The sequence below is a fragment of the Ostrea edulis genome, chromosome 5, assembly GCF_947568905.1.
Source record: "Ostrea edulis chromosome 5, xbOstEdul1.1, whole genome shotgun sequence".
Taxonomy (NCBI): Eukaryota; Metazoa; Mollusca; class Bivalvia; order Ostreida; family Ostreidae; genus Ostrea; species Ostrea edulis.
This window is the reverse complement of record NC_079168.1, coordinates 59,145,446-59,157,051: the sequence shown is the minus strand read 5'-3', so window position 1 is coordinate 59,157,051 and position 11,606 is coordinate 59,145,446. Positions and strand designations below refer to the sequence as shown.

Genomic DNA, 11,606 nt, shown 5'->3' with positions numbered 1-11,606 from the left:
GGGTTGTCCGTCTGTCTGTCTGTCCGTCCGTCTGTAGACGCAATGGTTTCCGGACTCTAAAGCATTATCCTTTCCACCTACCGTCACCATATCATACATATGGACTACCCATGGGATGAAGATGTTCCCTATCGATTTTGGGGTCCAAAGGTCAAGCGCACTGGACATCGAAGAAGCAATATGGTTTCCGGGCTCTAAAGCGTTATCCTTTCCACCTACAGTCACCATATCATACATATGGACTACCCATGGGATGAAGATGTTCCCTATCGATTTTGGGGTCAAAAGGTCAAAGGTCAAGTGCACTGGACATCAAAGTAGCAATATGGTTCGGTTTGTCATGCCATTTGTTTTTTACACTCAGAAAAGAGGTAGTTTATACCTATTACCAACACCCTTTGGGAGATTGGGGTAAGCGGGGGGTATTCTTAGTGAGCATTGCTCACAGTACCTCTTGTTTAAAATATAATGTTATAAGGAAAGTACATCACTTTTGTCCATCTAACTCCTCCCAGTTTTCAAGTGAGAACCTTCCAACTTTATAGAGTGTTTGTATGAATATTTAAAACATGCATGCGGCAGGGATTTTAATTTTCTTCAATTTTTAGCTCACCTGAGCTGAAAGCTCAAGTGAGCTTTTCTGATCGCCTGTTGTCCGTCGTCTGTCTGTAAACTTTTTACATTTTCAACTTCTTCTCCAGAACCACTGGGCCAATTTCAACCAAACTTGGCCAAAAGCATCCTTGGGTGAAGGGCTTTCAAATTTTTTTCAAATAAAAGACCATGTCCCTTTCAAAGGGGAGATAATCACAAAAATAGGGTGGGGTCATTTAAAAATCTTCACAAGAACCACTGGGCCAGAAAAGTTGAAATTTACATGAAAGCTTCCTGACATAGTGCAGATTCAAGTTTATTCAAATCATGGCCCCCAGGGGTTGGATGGGGCCACAATAGGGGATCAAAGTTTTACATACAAATATACAGAAAAAAGAACGCGAGAAATTAAGAAAACCATATAGATCTATTTTTTCACGTGGCTTTTCACATTCATATACCGGAAATGTAAACAAGAAGTGTAAATACCGGAGTCCGACATGAAAATATTCCGGAAATCACAAGTTTCGCAAAATAAAAAAAAATCGGGGCGGGCCAATTTTTGAGGGGCAGGCGGGAATGATAATCTAGCAATTAAGTTGAATTGGCCTTATTGCTCTCATTAATTGAATTAATGCGCACATCAATTGAATTGAAGAGAGCAATAATTGAATTAATGCACGCATTAAATCAATTGATGCTCTCATTAATTCAACTGATGCGCGCATTAATTCAATTGATGAGAGCAATAATTGAATTGAAGTGCACATTAATTCATTTGATGAGAGCAATAATTGATTTAATGGGCGCATTAATTCAATTAAAGAGAGCAACAATTGAATTGATGATATCTTCAATTATTTGAGTTTATGTTAATTTGGCGCTCCATAAGCAAAAGCATGTGTATTTGCACCATGGGGGAATAAATGTTTTACAAACATTTCTTGAACATTACAAACATTTCTTGAACATTACAAACATTTCTTGTTAATACAGTGACTCCAGGCCAGGGCAGAACCACTATAATAAGGTTCAAAGTTTAATACATGTAGTGGTTATATTGGAGGAACCATTCTTCTCAACAACCACAAGGGTACAAATTGATACAGAAGCATACACATGTTCTTTGCTTTCAAGATTGTTGATGTAATGATCCCAGGGCCAGGATGAGGCTAAAGTTGGGGTTCAAACTTTAAGATTGGTTGTGTGTGTGTGTGTATATATATATATATATATATATATATATATATATATATATATATATATATATATATATGGAGAGAGAGAGAGAGAGAGAGACTTTGAAAATCTTCCTCTTAAGAACCATGCAGAAATTTAAGGTAAAAAAAATTCAAATCCATATGCAAACATTCTAATCGAAATTAGATGCTCGCATACTTGCATGTATGCGAATATGTGAGCTGATCCAACATTAATTTTAATTGGATTGATATGCAAGCATTCTCCTGCAGTTTCAATTTGTTCATCCATGGGGCCAGAATAGGGGTTCAAACTTTATTCATAAACATTGCATGGTTATATATAAAATCTTTGTAAATCTTTATTTTTCATATAGTTGAACTTCAGTATCTCCAACATTGACATCTTGAATATCATGGATATGTCAAAGTGAAATGGAAGTTTCAACCACATTTTCTATATGTATTTTGTTACTTCAAAATCTCAAACCCCTGGATTTCTTGGAAGTTTTTTTCTCGGGGCCTCATCAAGGTCGAGATAACAAGGTTTGACTGTATATGTATAAACATCCTCATTGATACCCAGGCTTGTTTATAGGGTTAAAATTTCAAATTTATCCTCATTTATACATGTATTGCAATACTGATTTTATCATACTTCATAAAATACTACAACAGAGTAAATATGAAACACTTAAAACAACAATTGATTACTTTGTATCTCCCACAACAAAGTTTAGGGAGAGGTATACTGGAAACATTGCTGTCATACCATCCATCAGTCTACTGATGGTGTCTGGGCTTTAATCAAATGAAGATTTCCAGGTTATTAGTTCAAATGTCAAGCTAACTGGACTCTGATACAGAAAATATTAAGCATCTTTGGGTAATTGTTCAATGGAAGGGCTACATCCCTTTCCAAGTGGAGATAATTAACAAGAGGTCCATGGGCCACATCACTCACTTGAGTCACCTTTGCCCATATTTAAAGATTTTCCCTCTATATTCGCATGTAAAACTTTGATCCCTATTGCGGCCCCAACCTTCCCAAGGGGGCCATGATTTTAACAAACTTGAATCTTGCACTATGTCAGGAAGCTTTCATGTAAATGTAAACTTTTCTGGTCAAGTGATTCATCTTCAAAAGATTATTATTTAGAAGATTTCAGGTGAGCTAAAAACAATATCCCCCCCCCCCCCCCCTGGAAGAAGGGAGACATAAATATATCAAATATTTTAAAATAGCTCTCACTGTCTACAAACTTAGCAATGAAAGTCATAAAAATTTAAGGAGGTACTCTACATCGTCATAATGGCTGACTTCCTTTAAAAACATGGAGGAAAAAATCAATATTAGCAATATTTGACTTTTCCTTTTCAATTTGAATACCTAGCCAAGTACAGTGTAGCTCAGTAGGTGAGCATACCGACTGTTGAACTGTAGGTCACAGGTTCGAGTCCAGCAAGGGTTTTAAAAAATTTTCAGATTGTCTCCTACTAAAACTGCAATTTTTGACAAAATAAAGTAAATTTGAAAAAATTCAACTTCAAAATATTGTTGTACATATCCTCCACTTTTCATCTACATCAAATTTCTCTGGTGTAGCATACCTCCTTAATACTGTACATACTTAGAAATTGTTAAAGGCTAAGGGCAATAATTTTGGTGAAAAATGAAACTCAAACTTCACCTGTAAGTCACCAACATAAAGAGACATACCAAAATCCGCTCGTTATCTACAAGCACAGCGATAAAAATAGGCTAAGGGCAAAATATTTATTATTAATAATGAAAATATGTCAAAAGACACGAAGCTAATACTTGATAAGTAATTTGCATATCATCCTGACATGTCATCTTATATATCAATATAAGTAAATATACCAAATAGTAGCTCATGATCTACAAGTTCAGCCAAAAAAGTTCAGAAAACTAACTATGATGACAGATGAAAAGGTGTAACACCATATACTCTGACCATTTCATGTCTGGGGCGTAACAACAAGAACGCCTGAAAAATCTGTGTAACAGTGTGTCCAAAATTTCCGACACAAATTTATTGTAGTTCTACACAACAAAGGAAATGCAAAACAAAATGGATTTACAAGTAAACAAACTATTTTCAAATATCTTCCACCCACAAAAATGACCTTGCAACAGGAAATAATATGTGTATAAATATAATAGAAAACCAGTAAGAGAATCCGAGAATTTAATATCACTGAGTGTTAAGTGATGGTTGCACATGGACCATTGTTTTCTCCAGACTCTGAATTTCTCTCACTTCCCAATGCATGACAGTACGTAAACTCACTTCTCTCAATTTCCAACTTAAACATTCACTCAAAAGTCATTCTAATATAATGTATCAAGTGGCATTCACAGACGGGGAAGACCTAAAGTTTCTGATGCACAGCAAACAGGCTAATCCAGTGTGATCCGGTTCCGTGTTGATACTTTTAATGACACTGTCTTCTATCACAAGAGCATATCTACAAATATAATTCCAATAAAAGAATTGTTTGTTAGGCTGAAAATGATTTACAAACACAGTGCGACCTGCCAATCAGTTTGTGAACCTCTTGAGTTGGATACATGAAACTGAAAGTTTTACATGAACTGGCTCTCTGAAAGCGTGCTTTGAATGACGAAATTTCAAACTGATCTAACCCACCCAAAAACGTCATTCTATGTTTACATTTTAAAGGGACTGGTTCACGATTTTTGGAAAAAAAATATTTTGCATTTTTGATGTTAAACATTAAAAATATAACTCATTTAATGCTGACAGCCAAAATGTTGACCTTCTGAATGCAAGAATAAAAGCAATATTTTAGCCTTAAGTCTGTGTTATGTAAACAAAGACTCGAGTCTTTTTATGTAAACAAACAAACCAGTGAAATATCAATTTTGTAATATAAAGCATCTTAATTTTGCATAGTCACAAATTTTAACTTTTAGATGACACATTCTACCCAAAGAATGCTTGAAATGTGAAAGATATAATAAACTTGGATCGATATCCATTTCTTTTGAAAATTTCGTAAACAATTAATTGTTTACAAAACAAATAACAAACTCTCTAAAATGAGCATCTGTGATAAAACCTTACTTTTTATGCATTAGACAGTAGGTTTTGATCATTAAAAGTGAAGAACTAAATTTTGGGGAAAACCGTGAATCAGTCCCTTTAAATATATTCAAAATATCAATAAAGCTATCTTGCTTTGGCACTAGTGTACACAACAAAGGAATACCACAATGCGTACATATGACTTTAACCTACTATTTTTGTCATCTTAATAAATTGTGTATAGTGACACTAATATATATTGTACATGAAATGTCTGACCTTTTTGACCTGATATTTCCCAGTAGCTTCGTACAGTCCAAATCCATCTTCATTGCTTTGGTAAATTTTCCCTGAGGATCTGCCAGCATTCTAATCTGAAAAATGTTTCAGTTACAACTTTAACACCAGGATACATACATAATAGGTTGCTTATCCACGAACAAGAGGCCCACAGGCCTTATCGATCACCTGAATACTAGTGAAAAAATATAATAATAAATAAATAATAATACCATATTTATATAGCACCCTTTTCATACACTATGTACGCTCAAAGGTGCTTTACAATGCATATATACCTTACAAGGGAATGTTATACACATAATACATAGAAAATAAATAAAACATTAAAAGCTGTACCTATCCTCATTGTATATATAAATATATAAATGTTGTAAACTTTCTTTCTTTTTTGAATTTCCTTCTTTATAAAATGTCTTACTGTTATGCCTTCTGGGCCCAAAATTGGAATAAATTTATCTTATCTTATCTTATCTAAAGCATGAAAACACAAGATACCATAAATATGCTAGATAAGAATAAACATCAGTTTCAGGGTGTATTAAAATAATAATGAAATACACACACACCATATAATGTCTCAGGTATAATACATTAAAACATACAATTCCTTTATATATATATATATATATATATATATAAAACATCACAAAATGGTACTCGAAAGCTAAGACACACAGTCTTTAGTTTTCACAGTTTTTCACAGAATCTAACCTACACGAATGACTGAAATGATAGAAACTAGTCCTGGAAAACTTGATGGAAAAAATGTGTTTTCAGTGACTTCTTGAATGCACACAGTGTTCTACAGTCCCTTGCGTGTTCTGGAAGGGCATTCCACAGTTTTGGAGCTATTGTTCTGAAACACCGATCTCCGTATGTTACGGTTTGACTTTTTGGAATAACTAAAGTGACTGATTGTTTTATAGACCTAAGATTTCGGGTAGGCTTATATACCTCTAGTAATTGTTTGATATAAGTTGGGCACTCATCATGTAAGGCTTTGTAAGTATAAGTAAGTATCTTATATTGTGTCCTATACTGCACAGGTAACCAGTGTAGTTCTCTTAGTATTGGAGTGATATGGTTGTAACGAGAGGTCCTGGATATGAGACGTGCGGCAGTGTTCTGAATATGTTGGAGCTTGCTCAGGTCAAAACCCTTACTCTGGAGAAAATCAAATTTACAATTATGGTAAAAGATTACCTGTTCTATCCATTTAGTTTCAATTTAGTATCAAAAGCACTAAAGAAAATGTTATTTAAGTGTTTTACACATAAACACTATATAACAAGGTAGGCCCTGCCCTGGGGTCATAACCCCTACCCCGGAAATCATGAAATTTACAAGTTTGGTAGAGGCCTTCCTGCTCTACATCACTATACATTTAGTTTTTCTTACATGTGTGTGGTTCTTGAGAAGAAGATTTATGAAAATTTGTCATTTTTGGGCAGTTTTTGCCCATCCCCTAAGGCCCCAGAGGTGCAGGAATCCTGAAATTTACAATTTATGTTCCCCTTGTTCCAAAGATGTTTCATACCAAATTTGAAAAGAATTGGAATGATAGTTATCAAGAAGTTAAAAATGTTTATTGTTCACACACTAAATAACTGACCATTTTGGCCCCACACCGATACCAAAACCCCTACCCCTGGAATAATCAAATTTACAATTTCGTAAAGGACTACCTCTTCTTTCTAAATATCTATTTACTTTCAATTTAGTATCAATAGCATTAAAGAAGATGTAATTTAAGTGTTTTACATATAAACACTATATAACAAGATTTGCCCTGCCCTGGGGGTCAGAACCCCTACCCCTCCTCTACATCACTATGCATTTAGTTTTTCTTACATGTGTGTGGTTCTTGAAGATTTTTGAAAATTGGTCAATTTTGGGCAGTTTTTGCCCCAGTCCTAGGGCCACAGGGGTGCTGGAATTCTGAAATTTACAATTTATGTCCCCCTTGTCCCAATAATGCTTCATACCAAATTTGAAAAGAATTGGACAGGTAGTTATTTTAAAAAGAAGTTAAAAATGTTCAATTGTTAACGCACGACGGATGACGACGGACGAAAACCAATTGCAATAGGTCACCTGAGTTTACTCAGGTGACCTAAAATTGCTATAATAATATATCTACAAGAACTCCAATACCTTACAGCTTCAAAATCTTGATTGAGAATTCAGAAATTGCAAATTTCATCTTTCAATGTACAGTGGAGCCTCGGTAATCCGGACGCCATTAATCCGGACGATTTTTCTAGGGAAAGGAATTTTTATACGTTATTTTGCATCATTAATCCGGAAATTCGCGTTCCGGATCCGGACGGTCATTAATTACTACAAAACATTAAAATGCATTGAAAATCGTACCGTTAATCCGGACGATAATTTTGTTGAGGGAAGGTCTGTGTCGGTCAATTTTAGCAAGACGTAAATTATAAAGAAAACAAGCCAAACTGTCTAATAGATGTGATTATCTGTATCCTGTCAACACCAGGTGGTGTGTGATGATATGTCAGTTAGATAGCGCATGCCGATCGAGACATTGTTGAATTTTGTGAATAAACCTGTAGCATATTATTTTATAGTCTTGATCAATAGTCTAATAGTATTGATAAAGAACAAGGTACGATTGTATACATGAAAAGGCCCAAAAAATTTCTCTCTATAAAATGTGTCTGGAATTAACCTTAATCAGCGTTTTAAGAAAGTAAAATATATGCCAGGTATACTATGTCAACAAAATCATTATGGTATTCTTAATTGGATGGCATTATGACATCATGAATAAGACATTTCCCGCCTTTTTTTCAAAATAAGCCTGAAAACTGCCAAATATCATACAGATTATTGCTCAGGAAAAGATGTGCGCATTTGTCGAGCAAAATGAAAATGATATATATTGTGTATTATTTTAAGATGAAAAACATACTTGAATATGAATTTGCTCGACGCATGCGCTGTATGTTTTCTGAAAGGAAAACCCCCTGAATTTGTGGCTATTTTCATTGAAAATGGCATTTCTGCAATTTTATGCCAACTTCTAGCTCTCGTCATATGACACAAATCATTTTGCTGATCAAACTGAGCGGATTTTGGGTTTGCTAATCTATTCCTTATTTCAATGTCAGGGTTTAAGCTCCAAGTGAAATCATCGATATTTTGGGCCAAATGACTTTAGAAACTGTACCTACTCCTTAAACATCATGCCGTAATGATATGATATTTATTTGTAGTGCTAATATACATGTAAAATGTAAGCATGGGCAAATACACTGCACACGTATATTTCAATTTTAATGCTTTGAAATGCATGTAAATGTTAACATTATTTTAATCTATTTACTAATGCAAATGGTTAAATCCAATGATAGAATGCGTTTAATTCATTACGCATCAATAAAGTAAGCAGATTGGTTACTTATGTAATGATAGAAAATATGCGATTCAATTATCCGGACGCTTCATTTATCCGGACGATTTTGCTGGGAACCAAAGTGTCCGGATTAACGAGGCTCCACTGTATTTATCAAAGAAAGTTTTTATCCCTCATCTATGTGTATTCATTATCGTTTTGACTAATCAGAAATTGTATGCATAGATGCCTTAGAGTACCATAGGACCGCAGTGCCGAATCTTTTGTATTTGTCTACATATCTACAGTAACTGTATAATAATGGCTAAAACTGAAGCATGAGTGAGCTACATATTCACTAGCATATGTAATACAAGAAGTTTGTGGGCCAAAATGCTCATCTGAGTCACCTTGGCCCTTCTGTTCTTCAATAAATATTTTAAAAAGATTCTTTCCCTCTTAAATCCCATGAATTTTTTTACCCATATTTATGACCACATCCTAGACCCATGGGATCATGACTTAACCTAACTTTAGTCCATACAACATGGAGATTCTTCAATATTAATATGACTTGCATGGCCTTGCTGTTCTTTAGAAAATTTGTAAAAGATCTTTTACTCTATATTCACATATATTATTTAAAATTTGATCCCTGATTTGATTCCCATCCTAAACCAAAAGTCTATAATTGAAAAACAAAAAAATTAAAAATTGAAGGAAAAAAAACCCCCATTGAATCCATAAAGTTGAATCTGCATTACCTGGGATATCAATCTGCATTACCTGGGATATCAATCTGCATTACCTGGGATACTTGCATATCAATATGATTAATCATGGCTCTTCTGTTCTCAAAAGGAAAAGTTTGGTATATATCCCCACAACAAACTCTGATCTTATATTGTGGACCCAACTTACCCCTTGGGATCATAATTTGAACAAGAGGCCCAGGGGCCTTATAGGTCACCTGAGTATCATGTAACAACCTTCCAATGTTTGAATTAGGTTTGTGTTTAAATATAAGAATTTTACTTTTGGATGGAAGAAACATTGAATAGCTATGTGGTCAGCCCCACCTTTGCACCAGAACCCCTGACCCAGGAGCCATAAATTTCAGTTTTGAAAGAAGCATCCTTGATCATCATTAACATACTATTAGTTTGTCTACTTAATACCCAGCAGCAGAGGAGAAGATTTTCAAAGAAATAAAATGCATTTTCACTATATGATCAATAGGGCCCCACCCTAATACCAGAACCCCTGACCCAGGGGCCATGAATTTCACAATTTCGAAAGAGGCATCCTTGCTCATCATAACCATGCTATTGGTTTGTCTACTTAATACCCAAGGACAGAGAAGAAGATTTTCAAAGAAATAATGCATTTTCACTATATGACTTATAGAGGCCCACCCTAGCACCAGAACCCTTGATCAAGGGGCCATGAATTTCACAATTTTTAACAAGAGGTACTGTGAACAATGCTCACTAAGAATAACCCCCGCTTACCCCAATCTCCCAAAGGGTGTTGGTAATAGGTATAAACTACCTCTTTTCTGAGTGTTGCTACTTCGACGTCAAGTACGCATGACCTTTGACCTTTTGACCCCAAAATCGATAGGGAACATCTTCATCCCATGGGTAGTCCATATATATGATATGGTCACTGTAGGTGGAAAGGATAACGCTTTAGAGCCCGAAAACCATATTGCTACTTCGATGTCCAGTGCGCTTGACCTTTGACCTTTTGACCCCAAAATCGATAGGGAACATCTTCATCCCATGGGTAGTCCATATGTTTGATATGGTGACTGTAGGTGGAAAGGATAACGCTTTAGAGCCCGGAAATGATATTGCTACTTCAATGTCCAGTGCGCTTGACCTTTGACCTTTTGACCCCAAAATCGATAGGGAACATCTTCATCCCATGGGTAGTCCATATGTTTGATATGGTGACTGTAGGTGGAAAGGATAACGCTTTAGAGCCCGGAAATGATATTGCTACTTCAATGTCCAGTGCGCTTGACCTTTGACCTTTTGACCCCAAAATCGATAGGGAACATCTTCATCCTATGGGTAGTCCATATGTATGATATGGTGACTGTAGGTGGAAAGGATAACACTTTAGAGCCCGGAAACCATATTGCTACTTCGATGTCCAGTGTGCTTGACCTTTTGACCCTAAAATCGATAGGGAACATCTTCATCCCATGGGTAGTCCATATATATGATATGGTGACGGTAGGTGGAAAGGATAATGCTTTAGAGCCCGGACACCATTGCGTCTACAGACGGACGGACAACCCGATTCCAGTATACCCCCCCACAACTTGTTGCGGGGGGTATAAAGAGGCATCCTTGCTCATCATTACCATGCTATTAGTTTGTCTACTTAATACCCAGAGACAGAGAGAAGAAGATTTTCAAAGAATTTCTACATTTTCACTATATGACCAATAGAGCCCCACCCTAACACAAGAACCCCTGCCCCAGGGGCCATGAATTTCACAATTTTGGTAGAGGGCTCAACGCTCATTATAATTATGCCCACAGTTTGGCTTCTGATGTCCAGGAGTCAAGAAGAAGATTTTTTAAAATTACACTCATTTTGATGGTTTTTGCCCCACCCTCAGGCCCCAGGGGGGCAGGGACCACGAATTTCACAATTTTTGTTCCCCTCCACCCACAGATGCTATATGCCAAAATTGGTTGAAATTGGTTCAGGGGTTTCATAGAAGAAGCTGAAAATGTTCAAATGTTAACGCACGACGAACGACGACGGACAAAAACAGATAGCAATAGGTCACCTGAATGAATTCAGGTGACCTAACAAACTTGAATCTACACTGTGTCAGGAAGCTTTCATGTAAATTTCAACTTTTCTGGCGCAATGGTTCTTGAGAGTTTTAAATGATCCCACCCTGTTTTTGCCTTATCTTAATCACCTTCCCTTTGAAGGAGGCATATGGCCCTTCCCTTTACCATAGGATGATTTGTGCCAAGCACAGGGGCTTCTCTCAATATATAAATAAATATCTAACAAGGAATGACTCAAAAATAGGACACCAGTTGTAAA

At 35.9% G+C, this 11,606-nt stretch overlaps 1 protein-coding gene across 2 annotated transcripts in view; it reads right to left on the bottom strand.

Annotated features, from left to right (window-relative positions):
- Positions 1-3,812: 3,812 nt before the first annotated feature.
- Positions 3,813-11,606, bottom strand: part of LOC125651802 (peroxiredoxin-5, mitochondrial-like) — a 13,167-nt gene continuing 5,373 nt past the window's right edge. For both annotated transcript variants that reach the window (XM_048880580.1, XM_056164948.1), the window contains exons 5-6: positions 5,147-5,241; positions 3,813-4,286 (exon numbers count right to left, since the gene is read on the bottom strand). In XM_048880580.1, the coding sequence (XP_048736537.1) occupies positions 4,163-4,286; positions 5,147-5,241 (219 nt within the window). In that variant the 3' untranslated portion in view covers positions 3,813-4,162. The remainder of the gene's footprint in view (positions 4,287-5,146; positions 5,242-11,606) is intronic.